This window comes from Elgaria multicarinata, chromosome 2 (genome assembly GCF_023053635.1).
Source record: "Elgaria multicarinata webbii isolate HBS135686 ecotype San Diego chromosome 2, rElgMul1.1.pri, whole genome shotgun sequence".
Classification (NCBI taxonomy): domain Eukaryota; kingdom Metazoa; phylum Chordata; class Lepidosauria; order Squamata; family Anguidae; genus Elgaria; species Elgaria multicarinata.
In genome coordinates, this window is record NC_086172.1 from 42,882,268 (window position 1) to 42,901,641 (window position 19,374).

Consider the following 19,374-nt stretch of genomic DNA (forward strand, 5'->3'; position numbering starts at 1 on the left):
ATTCTTCTCTCTGTGGGTCCACATGTTTTGGCTGACCTTCGCATCCAATAAAAAAATTCTGGTAGCCAGCTATCCTACCTGTACCCCTGTCTTGGGGATGACATCCTGTCTCTCCCCCAACACTGCATTAAGCCTCTGAAGTAGTTGGAAGCAGCACTTGATGCTTTCCAAGAGCCTCTGAAGCTCAACATCTCCTGTTCATCTCTTACTTGACTAGAAGATGCACTCATCACAGGAACCATGGCAGGCACAATTTAAACCCCTGCCTCCCCATTCTTTGCTCCATGTGTTCAGGTGATTGCCAGCTCAAGTTGCTTTGCCCTGTATTACATCGTGAAAATATAAGCCTTCTTCAAAATGCTGTCCTCCTTGACAAAGCCTGGTTTATGTTTTGGTCATCGGCTACCTTGACTACTGCAATTTTCTCCTCCCTGGCTTTTCAGTGTTCCACCTCAACCCTCTCAACTATCCAGGAGTCTGTTGTAAAAGTCACCGACCTCTTTCATTATTCAGATGACACAACAACCCTCCTTAAATTCCAAATCCATATCCCTGCCATCTCCAGTATCCAACACAAACTCAAAGCCCTCCATGTTGTAGCCCCCGTTGCTCTGCCTTCATATTACAATACACCCCTGTCCAAAACCTTCACTTCTCCAGGTCCATCACTCTCAGCCACCCAAATGTCACCTACTCCCTTAATTGAGTCCGTTCTCTGTCTTGGTGCTCCTCATGCCTATAACAATGTCCCAAAACATCTACGTCACACCACGGGTCACTATTCCTATAAATCTCCCCTTGAAACACACTTCTTCTGTGAAGCCCTTGGATCAACATTTAGCTCTCATGACCTGCTGAAATGAAACCTGCATACATACAAAGAAACGGCACACGTTCTTCGCCCTAACCTTTCTCACCTCCATCATCCTATGCTGTCTTTCCCTATGCTGAATTTTAGATTGTAAGCACAGGAGCCTGTATTTTTGTTTGTTACTCTATAAACATGTACAAGGTTATGCTATTATCTTACAAAGCCCTAAACAACTTGCGACCAGGATACCTAGCAGACCGCCTTCCCTTATATACACCCAGGTGACATTTATGATCTTCAGAGGAGGCCCTGCTGGCCATTCTGAGACGAAGAGAATGTCATTGTGAAGAACCTCGACAGCAGGCTTTCTCTGTAGCGGCACTCACCCTCTAGAAGACCCTCCCTTGTGTGGCTTGGGAGGCGGAAAATGTAATAACTTTTAAACGCCTCCTAAAAACATCTCTTTTTAAACAAGCCTTGCCTGGACTGTAATTTATTCTGGTTTTATGTGATTTTAAAATTTTAATCTGGATTTTATGGTTTTAGTTATAAACTGCCCAGAGAGCTTAGGCTGTTGGGCAGTATAAATGTGAAATAAATAAATAAAGCACAATATTGATTGATGGTGCTTTAAACAACCATATAGCAAATAAGTGATGTGAATGGACCCACAACTTTACAATTAAATTGACATTCAGAGTTATTTCTTCTCACCATCAGAAACACTCCAAAAAGTACATGATCTGGGAAGGCAATTTCTTAATAAAACAACACACTCCCATTCCCATTTACCCTTCTCTCTTTAAACTCCATGGTCTCCAGTGATGTACAAACAAAATAGAACATTCACCACATACTCGATGAAGACAAGAACAGCTGTACTGGTTTTGGAATATATTCATTGGCTCTTATTTCCAACCTCATCACTTTCATTACTTTAGCCTGTTTATTATGCTGTTTCTAGGATTTATAGCAATGCTGCACAAATGCTTTATTTCATGCATTTGAATCTAACACTAAAAACTTTTTATAGCCACATAAGAATATAACAATGAGAAGCGGAGCTGTATGTCAAATCATTTTATTGATGAATATTCATTACAATATGCTAAGTGGTTAACTCTATGTTTTTTCCTTGACAGAGGATCTAAGGTTATATAAGGCAAGCATTAAAAAATGCGTAAAAGTAGCAGTTACTTCTAAAATGCCAAATCCCTTGTCAATGAATGGTAAATTCAAGTTTAATGAACCAGTGAATTTTTACTTTGCGTTAACATCAAAATTGTGATGTATTTTGGTGAGATGGAAAGAAAAGCAGGGCTGTAAATTAGACAGCACCCAGCAATAACACTAGAGAGTGAAGTTCCAGTTGTCTGTGTAATCTGTTGCTGCAGAGTAGGTTAATCAAAGTTAAATCATCTGTGAAATGGGTGGCTTTTGTTAAGCTGAAGGTGTCTTCAGATCACATTTACTATCTGTATTTCACTTTATATTTTAGGCAGGTACACTGCCAAAAATGCTTCTTAAAAACAAAACTGCTACAGGAACTGTTGTGCTATTCAAGACATTATTTTTATTACCCAGGTATTTGAGGAACCAATAACATGAATTCCTAAAATTAAGATACAAAAAACTGACAATAACAAAGCATTCTCTCAGTGCTGGTGGTGATAATACAAATCAGATTCACTGACCAACTTTTGTTTGCAGTAGATGCAAAGAGCTGCATTATTTGCCTTTCTTTCCTCTCTCATCCTTCTAAGAGTCTTTTATATCAAAGTGTTGACAGTGACACCTATCAGTAACATTACAAGATAACAGCTATAGGCTTTCATTCAATGCATTTGGAGTGTTACTGATATCACTGAATAACTGGCAGGCAATCTGAAGTCACTCTGAATTCCCCAAAGATACACATCAACATCCAAACCAGGGTGACTTTGTTACCCTGGACATTTTCCTCTGTGTACTTTTCAATTCAAGGGAAACAACAGAAAGATTAGGATGAGATCAATACACTGAATACTGCTATACTCTATCTTAAGCTGGGTCCATATTATACTACAGCAGAACTTGGCACAGACAATTAAGGAAAACAAGTATTTGCACCACCTTTTATTTTCTCATTGCTTTGGACTCCTTCCCCCCTCCCCCCACCACAATCTGGGATCATTGCATCTTATTTCAGAGTGCAAGACTGGAAATAATATAGGCAAGCTTCTGTTAACACACAGTATTCTGTCCAGAAATGTTATTTTTCTGTGGGAGCACTCTAAAAAGAATTAGATAGACAGACTGTGGTTAAGAACATAAGTATTGTCATACTGGGCTAGACCAATACCCCATCTGCCCAATATTCTATCTCCAACAGTGTCCAGAAATGGATGCTTGAGGATATCTATGGAACAGAGCAATTATGGAGCTATTTCTCTCCAGTTGTTCATTTCTGGTATCCAACAGTCACAGACTTGGAAACACTGAGCATGAGATGATCACTAATGAATCTGTCTTCCATGACTTTCTAATCATTTTCAGATCCCAGAAAGAGGCAACTCTTTACTTTTGTAGCCAATTTTTCAAGTTCATCATTCATTGGGCATGTAAAAAGTACTATACCCCTTGTGCTCAATCTTGCCTGCTTTCTACTGCTTCTGCAGAAGTTCAAAATAGAGGCCACAAATGGGATATAGAACTAAGGATGGACATGCCTCCCTCCGTACAGAGAAAGGGACTTGGCTGGCACTGGGAGAAGGAGCTTCTCCCAGCAGTGGCCAAATCAGCTGCCTCCATTATGCACCCCTCGCCATCCCAATCTGTGGCAGAGAGGTGCACAAAAAAATACTCTGCCAGCACTGGGAAGAGTGGCTGCTTTTCCCATCGCTGCCCAACTCAGTGCCAAGCCCTGCCCCCTGGTTGAACCCAAGATGGCCCTCTGGGCCACGTATGGGACCTCTGCAGTCTGAAGGTCTCACATCCCTGGCTTACATCTTCTAAGTATAAATTGAAAATAGGAACAAAATCTGCACGATGGTGACAATGACATCATTGGTCTGTGTATTATATGAGTTGTATTAGCACTAAATATGCAATGTTTTGACTTTACTATGATAAAACGGATATGGGGCAAATTTATTCAAAGGCTGCGATAATGTAAATGATTACTAAAATATCTAAAACCCTCTAAACATTGTGAGCTTTCCATCTGGAACTGCAATGTTGCTATCCATTTTTGTAGCAATTTTTCTACATGTCTAAGGAAGTACCTGTAGCCTTCTATTTCCAATAGCCATGAAAATGAACTGTAGAAGTATTTTCAGTAATCAATATTTAGTATAAATGCTGTTTCACCAAAGTGTCTCAGTTTAAGGCTGGAATCTCAATCACGCCTCCTATTCATTTGCTTTTATTTTAAACTGCCCTGGAAGTTCTTTAAATCTAAAGGCAGGGCATCAAATATATTAGATTAACAGCTGAGTGTTATATACTTTATATTATACAGCTACATAGAGACTGGCAAATGAACCTTCTTCTGCTACTCACATGGTCATAACAGCACAAGGCTTGAGCCAAAGCACACATAAACAAGAACTATTCTTGAGGCTGCAAGTTTCTTAGAGACTGTTACTGCAACACCAACCCATTACCAAAATAGAAAGAAACAGCTCATTTTAGCATGTGGCTTGCTCGATAGGCTGCCAATGATGCTGTAACAAAACCTGTAAAAAGCTGGAGTCATTGTGCATGGCCTTCACTGCCATATGCACATGGCTTCTTTGCACTGTAGCCATAATTAGTTTCACAGCTGACCTTATGTTAAATAAACTCTACAATGGCTCTGTTCAAACATGCTAAACCATTATGGTTAAGCATTTTGAGCTAAGCATTATGGTTTAGTGTGTTGCATGAACCATGATTTCTCGATCCTCCCAGAGTGCAGGACATGGAATAACGGGCTCAAGTTAAAGGAAGCCAGATTCCGGCTGGACATCAGGAAAAACTTCCTGACTGTTAGAGCAGTGCGACGGTGAAATCAGCTACCTAGGGAGGTTGTGGGCTCTCCCACACTAGAGGCATTCAAGAGGCAGCTGGACAACCATCTGTCAGGGATGCTTTAGGGTGGATTCCTGCATTGAGCAGGGGGTTGGACTCGATGGCCTTGTAGGCCCCTTCCAACTCTGCTATTCTATGATTCTATGATTTAGTGTGTCCTTTGAACCATTTATAGGAGTGGGGTATAAATATTATAAATAAATAAATAAATAAATAAATATAACCATAATGGCTACATAACCACAGCTTAAATGTGATCACTAACCACTTGCCATAAAAGGGTTAACAGCCTAACCATGCCTTAGCATGTTTTCTGAACAGGCCCAAAGTCTTATTATTCTAGAAGGATGGGTTTAATAAAATAGTGAACTCTATCAAAAAATTATACAAACTCCAAATTCACGTGCAAAAATAGCAACTTCTCACCTTGCAAACATCTACAAGTCTTGAACTTATTTTTCATACTATAGCAAATCTCACCCTGTTCTTGTAGTGTTTTTAAAACAAAGGAATAGTAGTAGCAAATTCTTATATTCACCTTCCTTTGGCTGAGTCATAACTGGTGTTTGGGTTTCCTTCGTGTATGTGACCATTTCTCGAGGAGGAAAGTCAACCTGCGTAATTTTGGACATTGCAAGCTTAATGGGTCCACGTCTAAAGAAAATGAAGGGAAAAGTTTTAAGAGATGTGTTTAAATGCAACCACAAATTGTTTAGCTTATACAGAATGATACTCTGCAAAGTCAGACAGTACATCATCTTACTCTCTACCAAGTATTAAACTTAACATTGGTGAAGATTGCATTTGTGGGGGATAGGTAGGATAACTAATAATAAACCAAATCTGATCAGTTTCTTCTTAACCTGCTCTTTTAATTAGCAGAAAAAGTATTGGACTTCGAACTATTTGGCATCACATATAAAAGAAATGCACAGAGCAGAACTTCACAAATTGCACAATGGACAGGAGGAAAATTTGTTTTTTGCTGATTCCCCCTTCCCTGTAGTCGTCTATGCCTCCAAAAAATTGCTCCTAGGGTTTGGGGGACCTCCAGAACAGTGTGATGTGAATCTGGGAGCTACAGGGGAAAGAAGAATCAGCAATTAGCTGCTTTGCCCTCTTCCTCCGGCAGGGAGCCTTCACGGGATCCTGGTTCCCTCTGCCAACGAAAGGAACCCTCCCGTTCACAGAGGGTCAGCGCTGGATTCAACCAATGTAGAGTGTGTAAATTCTCTGTAAACACAACATGACTGCAATTTAACTTGCAAGAATTTGTTTTACTATGTTGAAATAAACCACTATGTGGTAATACTGCAATCAGCAATTGTCTGGATTCCCAAGGAATTATTTTAAATATATACAGAATTATGTTTTCCCCATTAAGTATCTGGATATATGTATAATGAATTTTGGCAACACCGAACTTGAGGTTTACCAAAAAACAAGATGAAGGCAAAACTCAACAGCCCTCTCCTGTGTTTCACAGGAATAATGTTTCACATTTATATAGTACTTTTCCCTAGGTGTTCAAAGCAATTCACATACATCTACCTGAAAGGTAGGTCAGTATTATCCCTATAGGCAAGCCATTCATGACTAACCTCTTGACATCAACGTCACAAAGCAGTAAGAAGAAATCTTTAGTAAGTTAGTAAAATAGAAGCCTTTAGAAAATTAGTTGCATTAACATGCTGAATATAAAACTCAGAGGTGGCAGTCCAGAAGTGTGCATGTGATTTGACCTCACAATTCTGTTCAATCATACATTGATCAGCACTCCCCAAACATACCTTTTTATGGTTTAATACATAGTTCTGGGATTCAGTGTGGAAACTGCTGATCAATAAACTGACCACACATCACTATCATTTAACATGAATACCACCTTAAGTAATCCCAGCTAAAATTGTTTTACATGTTAATATTATATCTTAAGCAGTGAACTCATTTGGATTATATAAAAACAATCAATACATAAAAATGGAAGGGAAAAAAATCTCTGCTATACCCCAGATCGGAATCAGAGTGAAGCTGTAGAACTGATGGATCAGTATCCCAATGCAGCGTCCTGATACAAAAGGTTGAAGAACAACCATGCAGCATTAGCAAAGAAGTCCAGAGATTAGTGAAGCAAATACATTCTATGAAATGTTAAAGCTATTGTAAGTTACAATCACATCAAGCTTCAGAAACAAAACAATACCAGAGATGTCACTTAATATAAATTGAGTGGACATTCAATGTTACAACAAAATATACAATAAATATAACAGTTAAAATGCAAACATACAATTCAGAGCAATTAGTAGGGCAGTAAAATTTAGTCAATCAATTCGATCAATTAATTAAAAACCTTTTAATGGGCTAAAGGTGCCACTTTAAGTGGAGAAGGTTTTAATGCTAATACAAAAAACTTACAAACCTGTAGATGACAGGTACCCCTTTAGAAGACACACACGCATACATACAACCAACACACACACACACACACACACACACCGCTTTCTCTCCAACACAGGGCGGAATGCCTCTTTGAGGTGGGGGCCTGATATACAGATTTAATCAATTAAAAGTTATATAATTAACTGAATAAGATTTCTTTAATTAGGTGGCAACCCCAACATTTAGAGGTGCATCCACTCATTTCAAAGATAAAACTTTTGAGGATTTGTAGGATGCAATCTAGTCTCATAGAACAAGCAGAGAAGAGTTTAATACATTGACAAATTAGTTACACAGATTTAGTAGTGTCATCTGATCTAGTTTGTTAACATATTGTAATCTTGCCCCAAGCATTAAATATGTTCAGGAAATTGTCATATTGGTAAAGGAAATGAGTCAACACATAAACCTTTGGGTACAGAAAAAAGTGCTTTTCCACTGGGATTTACTACTGCTAGTGTTTCCAAGATGTGACATTGCTATAATTATGGGTTAAGCACTGCCTTGGGCTTATGTCATTTAATTTAAAGCCAACTCAAGGCAGTCAATGTCGTATTGAACAGCAAGCTAAACTTCCTGATTCTACATATGCCTACTCAGAAGTAAATCCAACTGAATTTGAGTTTTACTTCCTGGTTAAGTATGCTTAGAACAGCTACCTTAAATTAACAAAAGATTTCAAGTAGTAAATATGTAGCGCAACATACCAAAATAAAAGATTAGATTTAACCTGTATACATAACATTTATATTTTAGTCTTGCTATATTTTGCTATATTTTAGCAATTCTGGGAAAACAAACAAAGCAAATTTAAATAAACATTCTTCCCAGAAATTCTAATGACTAACTATTTTGAAGTATTTTATCATCACAATTTGCAACTTTTGAGAAAGTTGATACAATCCTGCACAGATATTTCCTTATGCACATGGAAAGATGTGCAGGACCATTTTTAGGTGAAAACAATCATGTCCTAAATAAAAAGATTGTCTACTGATACTAGAAGTAAAGCTGGACTTGTGTAACTATAAAATAATTGTAAAGACCATTGAATAATAAAAACAATTAGCCCACATTTTGCTTTAAGTTTATTATTCCAACTATTATTAATTTTCAGTTATTTCTCTCCTTTCTACAACATACTGCACTAAATTTTTTTTGCACAAAAACTTTTTGCACAAAAAGCAAACAATATCCAGCTAAAACAAATTAAAAACAGCAGATCACTTAGTATTAAAAGGCTGTGTTCATAAATGTGCCTTCAAAACCTGCCTAAAAGTAGAAAGAAGCCTAATGGATCTCCCCAGGGAAGACTTTCCACAATTTTGGCGCCACCACCAAAAGTACCCTGTTCCTTGAACCTGCCTGTCATACTGCCAGCAAATTCGGAGCAAGGAATCTGAAGCCAACCTTAAGGGCAGAAGCAGGTTCATATGGAGAAGGTAGCACCTGAGTTAACCCTTAAAGATCTTAACAACACCAGGGTTGGGCAGACAGACACTTTCACTTAAGTATACATTATGTACGTGTAGACAGAAAGAGTCTCTCACTCCAGTTTAGTTGGAAACAGAGAAGCTCCAAGAAGCAAAACTGCTATGGGAGCACATCTGACCACTGACACTGCATTTACCTCCTCCTCTGCCCTGGGAAGCAACCTGAGTCAAGCCTTTTTATCCCCCGGAAAACAACTTCTAACTTATATTAATCTCTAAAAATCCTTTGATCTTAAAAGCCCTAAATAGCTTGGTACCTGGGTATTTTAAGGAACACATTTCCTCATATGTAGTTTCTTCAATATGGTTCTCATAATTGGCTTCCTTCAGGGTGGCCAGAAAAAGCCCCTCTGACACATACTTATTAACCACTATGTTTTCCAGTCTGGCCAACATCCCAACTATCTATTTACAAACAAGCTAACATTAATACGGGTTGGGAGAACTCATTGTCGTCTTGACAGCCCCAAACATCTTGTCTGCATCCTCAAGGGAAATCAACTTAAACTCATCAAAGAAACTGTTAAAGATAGATTAGATATAGTTAGATAAATGTAACTGACATAGTAGCCAAAAGAACTTCCTGAACCAATTCTGCAGTCACCATAGCATCAACCAGAGCAGATGCAAACAACATTATCCTCGAAAAGTCTTGGAAATAAGTCACAGGAGGTTACAGATGTTACAATGGAAGCATTAATTACTAGGAGGATTGATCAATAACGCTGCCAGATTGCATTCTCCAAGTGCAGCAGTGGTGAAAAAGTCAGATCTTTCAAATGGTCATGTGTTCAATCACACATGGCCAGAGTCCTCCACCATCTAGACCAGGGTGGGCAACTTGTAATCTTCCATACGTTTTTGACCTACAACTCCCATCAGCCCTTACCACTGGCTATGCTGGCTAGGGCTGATGGGAGTTGTAGGCCAAAATATCTGGAGGGCCATACATTACCCAACCCTACTTCATTTCCATTGCCTCCACTTGTAAACCATTAAGCCAACCTAGATCTATTCAGTTGGAGAGAGTGCCAAGGAGCCAGGGGTCCATACTTTTTTGCCAGCTTTTCTGGGAAACCTAAAAGTTACAATTTCCAGTCCACTCAACCTGTCAAGCTGCCTTCTGCCCAGTCTTTCCTAAGTGAAAGGACAGGCTAATGTGGGATGAAGTGTGTGCTCTTGGATGCCAGTTCTCAAAGGCACACAGAGAACCTTTGGGCAGCAGCTTTCAACACTCCCTCTCCCAGCCATCCTTTTCCAAGAGAAAGGCTAATTAGGGAGTGATGCATTGTTGAGTGCTGCTGTCCCCAAGGTGCTCTGTGTGCCTTTGGAAAGCTCAATGCTCCCCGAACTGGTCTTCTTTGCTCTGAAACATGAAAGGCTGGAGGAGAGATTTCTCATTTTATATGGCTAAGACTAAGCCACATAGCTGCTGCTGAACGATCTCCAGCTGACTTTCCCATTTTGGAACTGGGGAGTCCTTGCAAAACTCCTTGGATGATTCCACTTGCCTCTGCAGCTTTAAAGTTGTGAGGGAGGCAGGTCACTCATCACTCTTGCCTGAGAGTGACACCACACTCACCATGGCAAGTGATTTGTTGAAGTCTGCTAAGAGCGATCATGTCAACTACCAGAAGAGTTCAGAATTCTTAAGTCAAGCAGGCCAGTTTACAGGGAGGCTTGATAAATCAGCTGAAAGTTCAAGGACAGCTTTGGATCCTACTCCATCAATGACCATTTGAACAGGTCCTAATTTCTTGATAGTTACACCCTCACACGATAATGACCCGTCCATGACAAAGGTGTGCTCAATGACTCCCTTACTCACAGATAACCATCTTCAGATTTGGTACACATAATCAAACTTATGATCAGCCGCATGTGTACAGCCAGTCTGTCCCGAAAGCCTAACACTATGTACACACACTTAATAAAGGGAGTATGCCTAACTTCTGTGTCAGGTAAATAGGTAGAAACTACTATCAAAGCTAGTATTGTTTGGCAGTTGTAATTTCCCAAACCCTTCTCAGATCCCTTTTGAAAAATTAGTTCTGCTTTGGCTACCTTCCAAGACCCTGGTAAGGAGGCCAATTTCACTGATAACTTCTACATTTTTTAAAGGACCAGTAATTTCACATCCTAACCCACCCACCCCACCAATAAACTGCAATTGTACTCTAGTGACATGTAAATTTATGATTTGTCAATTTTGTTTTAATCATTAATCAAAATAGTGGTTCAGGTATGAATGAGGGCATCTGAGAAGCTATGTCAGATATTTTGAGGTTCTCTCCATCATTGGCCACAGTTAAGGATAATGCATTTACAATAAATGCAAACAATTTATTGTAATCTTTTTCTTTTCCTTCACTACCAGTTTATTATGTAAAGGTGCTATCATCTTACTGGGGGTGGTGGTTTCCTGTTCCTGATATATTTAAACAAATGTATCTTAGTTATTTTTATGCCATTAGCAATATGCCCCTCAAAATCATTATTTACTTGCCTTATTCTATTTTGCCTTATCATATTCCTCTATCCTTAAACCTCCTCTCCTTTAATTCCCTCATAATTGAAAGTCTCATTTAGTTTCAGAAGTGGGATTATGGTGGACATCCTAGACAATTTTCTACTCACATGTGCTGAATTTAATAAGACTGATGTCACTGATCCTCTGAAGTTCAGTAACCAATACATTTCTAAGCAGATATTGAGTGCTACTCAGTAAAACTGACTAAAGATAAAGTACGGTGGTTCCACACAATCATTCTGCAAACTTTTTGTTCAAATTCATATCAATTAAAAAGTTAAGAACATAATTTTAGAGTATAAATATGAAAACATATTTTCTACAGTCAATAATTTTTATTGGATGAAGCCTACAATGAAGGCTTACTAGTCATACAACCCCCATGGCAAGTAGCCACAGTGACCTGGTTCGCATGATCAAAATAAACTTTCGTGGCTTAATTAAACCGCATATGTACCAGGTGCAATTTCCAAAATCACCACACGGGCATGGCTTGTCGTATTGTTGACAGAAGAAACAATCTTCCAATAACACATGGGCTATTGAAGGGTTATTTGAAGGTTGTTTCCCCCTCCAACAAGTGATGCAAACTGGGTCTGTATATTCCATGTATATGGTTGTAAACAATAAAACCAATTCTATGAACTTTAAGTTCTCACAATACCTATTCTTTAGGAAGTGAGCGGGCTCTTTAGTGAATAATTTATTACCCAATGAAGACTGGTTCAACCCCACATGTCACTGGGGAAGATGACATTTGCCTGTCATAGGGTCAACCTCAAAAGACTATGCACAACAATGGAGATTTAGCAATCCCAAGGTAAAATGAATGAATATTAGAACATTCCTAAGTAGGGATGTGAAAGACTGGGGAAAAAAACCTGGAAACAATGGGGTGGGGTTGGGAAAGATAACCAGATGATGTTTTTTTAAAAAGCCTTCTTACCTATCTACCAATATTTTTTTTTGAAATTTTGGAGGAATCCCTCCCCCCGCTCCCGCCCCCAGCCTTCACGTCTCTACTCCTCAGGGATATGATTGAGAACACAGAAGTACTTGAATTTAAAACAAGAAATATTAAACAAGAGTAAAAGACCAACCAACTATGCTCAAAATTACAGCAAGTTTGGGGCATGACCAGTTCTGAAGGCCAGTGCAGTGTCCAAGCTGATCGAGTAGACCACCAAAGTTCCCTTCCCTTCCCCCTCTCTCCCACCCCCAGTGTGATTGACAGATCTGTCAATCAACAAAGCACAGCAACATCTGCTTGATATAAAACCAAGCACAAGGATATTTTAAGACATAATACAATATGTATAAAAGATGTAGATTTGATGGCAGTATACATTTCTTAGTTTTTCCTTTAGAAGCAAAGACAGGAATCTAAATTAACATGTTGTTTAAATTAACTTCAATGCAAAATGCAACATTAGACAAACATCAATATGTAAACTATGTGAATAATCAAGCTACATTAGAATAAAAACACATTACACCCTCTTTGGTGTATGCACACCAGTCATTACCTGGAACTGGACACTTAAACACTTCCCATTTTCCTATCTAGCCCTCCCTCTATAACACAGAGTTTCAGCTGGAGTTTAGTAATGTCCAGACAAGTTCTTGACTGGAACCCTGGATTGGAGAAGAAAGCCTAGATGGGAAATCAGAAAATGTATTGGGCTCCCATTTTAGATACTGACTAGAGCATACTAAGAAAAGAAGGGGACTCCAAAGAAGGGGACTCCACTGATTTTTATGACATGCAAGAAGGGATCATGGCATAATTTTTAACGACAATACCTTTTCAATAATGTAATATTTGTCTTAATGTTGTACTACTTTCTTGAGAGCAGAACATATTAATTACTGAAATATTTCATGAAGCATACCTAGAACCAACAGCACCATCACCGGAATCCTGGCTCCCAGCTTCACTTGGTGTGCTCACAGATTTTGACGATGGAGACATAGGAGGGGGGACTAAATAGTGAAACAGACAGGTATCCGCTGTTACTAGTCGTAGAGGTTGCACAGCTTAGGATGTTTCCAAATTAATTTAACATGGAAGCATTAAAAAAGTGATGGTAAACAAAAACAAAAAAAATGGATGAAAATGAACAATAGAAAAAAGGGGAAAAGACAATGTTAACATAACATGCTGGAGATCCATGCAGTTTTGGCATTTAATGCATTTTGGGGTTATATAAATAAAAGTATAATTACACAAAAAGCTGGAAAATAAAAAAAAAGATTCCACTAGAACTTCTTAATACTATGCTAATGAACTATTTCCCCAGAAATTTTAAAAGTCATTAAAATATGCAATGGGCTGGACCCAGAGTTTCTAGGAGTGGAAGTCTACTCACAAGAAGCTCCTGCTAGAATAGGGGGAGGTGATATTTCATGTAATTAACCTAATTTTGCTACATCTTATAACTCAAAAGATTCATGAAAGGGGGGAATACAAATAATAAAGCAAATTCTTCCCTCAATAACTTTTTTTAAAAAGTTACTTTACTGAAAATAGTTTGTTTATACTGTTCAGCTAAACTTCAATTTACTAGTTCTAAGATGGAATTTTTTAAAGTCTCTCCTTAAAGGGAGATTTGTTTTCAACATTTTGACTGGGTTCGGACAACATTCTAACCAACAGTGGGTTAAATAGTCAACAGTTAGGTTTTATGTCATCTGCGGAACTTTTTCACACCACAGTTGGTTATTCAGCCAAAATAACGAATGCAAATAACCAACGTTGGTTATTGTGTCATGTGTCAGGCACTGTTGACTATTTAGGCAGTTGGTTATTTTTGGCGACTGCAGAGTCCACTGGCAAGAGCAACCAAAGCAGCAGCTGTCGCTCTAGTCCAGCTGGCAGAACTCGCTGATGGACTACCAGCAGGAGGAGTGAGGGGGGAAGAGAGGGTGAGGTGACGTGTCAAACGCACCATTGACTAATAGCCAACTCGATGCTGTCTTTAATCCACACCACAGTTGGGTATAACCATGTTGTGTAGGGAGTACCCCCACAATAATCAACCGTGGAGTTGACTATTAACCCACCACTGACTATTGTGTTGTCCGAACACAGCCTTTCTGTAAGACTTTAATATGTTGAATGAAAAGTGAGAAGTTGTAGCATTCAACCCAAAACATCAGGTTTTTTTTCCTTTCCCTACTCAACTGTACAATAGACAATTAAAGACACGCATCTTTTACTGTCTCTACAATGTTTTGTTTTTACAGAAAACTCATGTTAACAAACCATGGTTTGTTAACCATGAACAGCCCACAGTTCACAACCCAACAACTCATGAGCTCTCTTTGTGGTTTGTTCATGATTAATAAGCCATGGTTTGTTAGCATGACTTGGTTCACACAACACAACAGCCTATGCTTCAATAACTCATGGTAGAGTGACAATCCACACTCAACCTTGAGGATGAATTGTTGTGTTGTGAGAACCCAGTCAGTTCAGTTCAGACATGTTTCTCAACAGTGGTTTTAGAACTACACAGTGGAATTTTTACACCACTATTGAGAAATGTGTTATCTGGAGGGAAGACTCCATGCAACAGTGGAGGTTTTTTTGGAACACACTCCATTCAGAATATCCACACTGTGCAGAGAATTCCTGCACAACCATTGGGTGGCGTGTTGTGTGGCGGGCTTTGTGGAGTTTTCCGTTGTGTTGAGCTGACTTTTCCCACTAGCTACAGAGTTCCCTGGCAAGAGTGGCAAAAGGAGCAAGTGCCACTCCAGGAGAGCTGCTGGGATTGTTTTTTTTTTTTGTAGCAATGGCTGATGGGATACCATTGGGAGGACTGGAGGAGGAGAGAGAGGGTGGAGGAACTGTCAATCAAACATCACAATGGATTTTACTCAACTTCATGGTAGCCCACAGTCACACAACAGTGGGGTTAGAAAATGTTGTATTGGGAGTACCTCCTAAAAACCCAACCATTGAGTGGCGTTTTCACACTGTGTTGACTAATGTGTTGTCAGAACTGAGCCATTATGTTGGAGTAAAATGTAATTGAACTAATCTACAGATTTTATCTGAACTACACAAAGAAATTGTAAATGTTTTAATCGAAAATACAATTTACAGAATATCAGTAATATTTTCAGAAAGTGACTGAATCTTTCTCTCTTTTCAGGATAAATACCACTGTTTAAAAATGGCATGCCTTATCATAAACCACTGTTCAATATTTTCAGAATACTAAAACATAAGTTTAGGCTATAGGAAAGTATATTTACTCAAACACCTTAATGCTATTGCAGCACTAAAAGAACTGGTAAAAGTTCAAAGTGGTTTTTATATACTGTTATTTCATGTTACAAGATAATCTGAAAAAATAAGCACTGACAAGCAGTGCTGGATACCAACTCAACTCATTATTTGATTATTTTAAAAGGGACATTTGATTTATGGTGAATGAAGTTCTTTGTTATGACTTTAACTGGTTACTACTGCCATCTGTTGGTTGTTTAACAGTAAGAAGGATTTCAATCTTCAAATATTGTAGCAGTCTTCTTGTTGGAAGAAATATGTTTTAGGCTGCAAAGTTAAACATATTTAAAAGGAAGTAAATCCCTTTCAATTCAGTGGGACACAGGCCAGTGAACACAGCAGAACCGTGCTAGAATCTCAAAGCAGCAGATGAATGACTATGCCACTTTACACTGCAAGTCAGGAATATGATATTTTAATGTTCCCCTATGCGAAAATGCTCCCTGATATTCAGCCCACTCCCCTGAGCAGAAGTTTTCATTTGTACAGAGTTTTTCTTTAAACATAGGAAGTGTTCAAAAATGTGACTACCCAGCTGTGGTCTAAAGTGGTATAATCCATTTCACCTCCTCAGAAAACTATTACTTCTTCATAAACACATTTAGAATTGAGCTGTCAATGCAGCAAAGCTGAACTCATCCTACTTTAGCAGAGTTAGCATTTGATTAATAAGATCAGTGTTTAGTTTTTCTAAGAACTAATTAGATTTGTTAAATCAAATGGTAAAAAAAAGTTCATATTACATTGTGTGTAACTGACAGTTCTAAACACAAATTCATAAGTATAACAACTTTTCTTCTATGAAACTAGCTCTGCTCCCAAAATATATAGGAGTCCATGCACACACGAAGCACCCATGTGGACAGAAACATTCACTCATTTTAGTATTAGCTGTAACTGCTGAATTCTATCTGTCTTTTCTGTTCCAAAATATTTTCTTCAACAGTCTTATGTGTATTTTCAAATCTTGACTGGTATTTAGAAATACACTACTTAAAAGTAGACAATGTTCAGATGACATGCTAAGCCACAGTGGTTAAGCATTTTGAGATAAACATTATGGCTTTGAACCATAATGGTTCTTTGAACCATGATGTAGGGTGTCGTGTGAACCATTCCTAACCATAACGGCTACATAACCACAGTTTAAATATGTTCACTAACCTTTTGCTGCAAAATGATTAGTGGCCTAACCATGGCTTAGTGTGTTGTCTGAACAGGCCCAGCAAGTTACAACTTTTATAGTATTGCACTAAAAGTGCATGGTTTTACTCATTAAGAAGCTGGCTCATTTTAAGAGAAGAACAGAAAAAAGTAGCACGTTTATAACTTTTAGGTAGTTTTTTGCAATGTTGCAATGCCCCCTTGTGGCGTCATTCTCAAACCCTTTTTATATGTTTACAGGTATCTTGGAGGTGGGGGAGAAAAGTATTAAAGATTTTAAGAATTTAACTGTTCATTAAAATGGATGGTACTAGAGATGTTTGGGAAATATTATCCTTTAAGCATTATGGCATTTGTATAGTTGGAGTTTCAACTACAAATATATTGTCAGTTGATGAAGACACTCTGGTTTCTACTTGCTATGCCACTAAATAGTTTAAGGTCTACTTGAATACCTTAAAAGGTATTCAGGAAATAGCAGACATATTGGCTTGAATCTACAGTTCCTGTGAGCAGAACTCCACTCAAAGGACACTTCCACTGGAGCAAGTGGGGGAAGAGGTAATTTTTATCAATTCATCCATCCTCCTATAGCCCCCTAAAAAGCCAACCTGGATGGTTGGGGAACCATGCAGAATGGAGGTGAAGACCCAAACAAGTGGAGGATTCCAAGTTTGGGAAAGGTGGTATAGGAGGCGGTATTGGTAACTGCAAGGGAAGCAGCAAAAATCACCTCCCCCTGTACCTCCAGCAGGAATCTCTGCTGGATTTCAGTCCCTTCTGCAAACAGATGGAATATTCTGGATCAAACTAGTCATTTAGAATTAAAGAAAGATGGCAATGTTTGCCAGCCATGCTATTTACTTGCAATTATTTAGAAAGCAAATCTAAGTTTGGATATCTTCATATTACTTTAACATCTGAGACACTTTAGACATTTAGGGTGCAATCCTATGCATGTTTAAACACAAAAAAGTCCTAAAACTCCCATGTTTGAACATGCATAACATTACATCCCTAGTTTTATAAAGGAACAGTCCTAAAACTCTGAGCTGATTATGCCTATAGGGTAACAATAATAGATCAACTATATCTATCTGCATATGGTATATTCAAGATTTGACAGAGTAGTAAGTTTTGAGAAACTTCAGAAGATAAATTGTGGCAATAATGAACATACAACAAATACATGCATGAGTGAACTCAATTTTCATGCTAATATTAGTGCCACATTTGTTGGTGGGAGGAACATTTACACAACACAATTCTTACCCATAGGAGCTTCTGGTGTTAAACCCATACTTTGAAGCAATGCTTCAGCTTCCCGCCTCTTCTTTTCAAGGTCAGACTCATCTTGTACAGGAAGAGCTTCTTTCTTCTGATCAGTCTAGATATTTTTTTAAAAAGTCAAAATTTATGATAGTGTAAACTTGCACACAGACCACTTGTATTAATGTGCCAAACTTATTTAAATAAATGAGATTACTTCATTGCATAGAAGTGGCAATACAGATAAGAAATCCATCTATATTTCTTACCTTGTGGGCTGCATAGCACAGGCCTCCTTACAATAGACCTGCAAAGCAGTAGTGGGGTGAGGGAAGAAGAGGGTACACAGAAAGAATTGTGCCCATTCTGGTCATTTCTTGGTCTCAGTACAGGGCCAAGGTATTGAAGTGGAGGCAGGAACTTGGGTAGCTGCTTTCTACCTCAGGGGTGGCTAACTTGTCTTCGAAATGTTTTCACTTACTGAACTCCATCAGCCCTAGACAGCATAGCCAATGGTGAGGGATGATGGGAGTTGTAGGCCAAAATATGTGGAGCGGTTGGAAATGGAATGTCGAAACAGGGGAAAGGGAGTGGTCCTGGGGGTGGCGAGACAAGGAGACAGGGGAAGCTGCATTATACAGCTTCCTATGCACACCCCGGCCCCCTTCCCTCCCACTTGGAAGCCCCGTGGCTAGACAGACAAAATCACCCATCTAGCAAAAATGCAGAGTGGCCCAAGTACGGAGGCGAAGATCGCCTCTGTGTTCTGGCCACCCTGCATTGGATACTTGGCAGCTTCTGACTTCAGAGGCTGCTGACTATCCCCCAAAGACTGCATCCCAAATTAACATGTAACAAAGGAATTGGCAGTTTGCTGATGTGCTGGAAAGAAAGAAAAAATAACAAATAGATCTCTTCTAGGCAAACATGTATAATAGCATATATAAAATTGTTAAGAGCTTCTTACCCCCACACTTTCAAGCTAATGTGGCACAAAAAGAGTTGATTATGAACAGGGAAACGCTAATGCTTTATGGGCAAATTCTAATGGACTATTTTTTGTTTTGTTTCTCAGGCTAGTCAGTGAAGAAAAGTATACCTGGAAATTATTTTGTAAAGTGATTACACATTCTACAGTTAACTTTTATTATGTAACAAGACTTGTTAATATACCCATTTTTTTTGCTTTCTTATAATAAATGACATTAATACCTTGATATTCAGTTGAAAAAGAACTCACAGAAGCTTTGTACCTGTGACTAACCTTAAAAAGTAATTTTAGAACAATCATGATTTGAGCAGGTTCACAAACATTCCT

At 38.6% G+C, this 19,374-nt stretch overlaps 1 protein-coding gene across 2 annotated transcripts in view; it reads right to left on the minus strand.

The window, feature by feature from the left end:
* DYNC1I2 (dynein cytoplasmic 1 intermediate chain 2) overlaps nt 1-19,374 on the minus strand; it is a 41,852-nt gene that overhangs the window by 12,988 nt on the left and 9,490 nt on the right. Inside the window, exons 3-6 of one of the 2 annotated variants that reach the window (XM_063116384.1) lie at nt 18,060-18,174; nt 13,219-13,309; nt 6,870-6,929; nt 5,400-5,515 (exon numbers count right to left, since the gene is read on the minus strand). In XM_063116384.1, coding sequence (XP_062972454.1) covers nt 5,400-5,515; nt 6,870-6,929; nt 13,219-13,309; nt 18,060-18,174 — 382 coding nt within the window. The remainder of the gene's footprint in view (nt 1-5,399; nt 5,516-6,869; nt 6,930-13,218; nt 13,310-18,059; nt 18,175-19,374) is intronic. The other variant, XM_063116385.1, reaches the window with a different exon arrangement.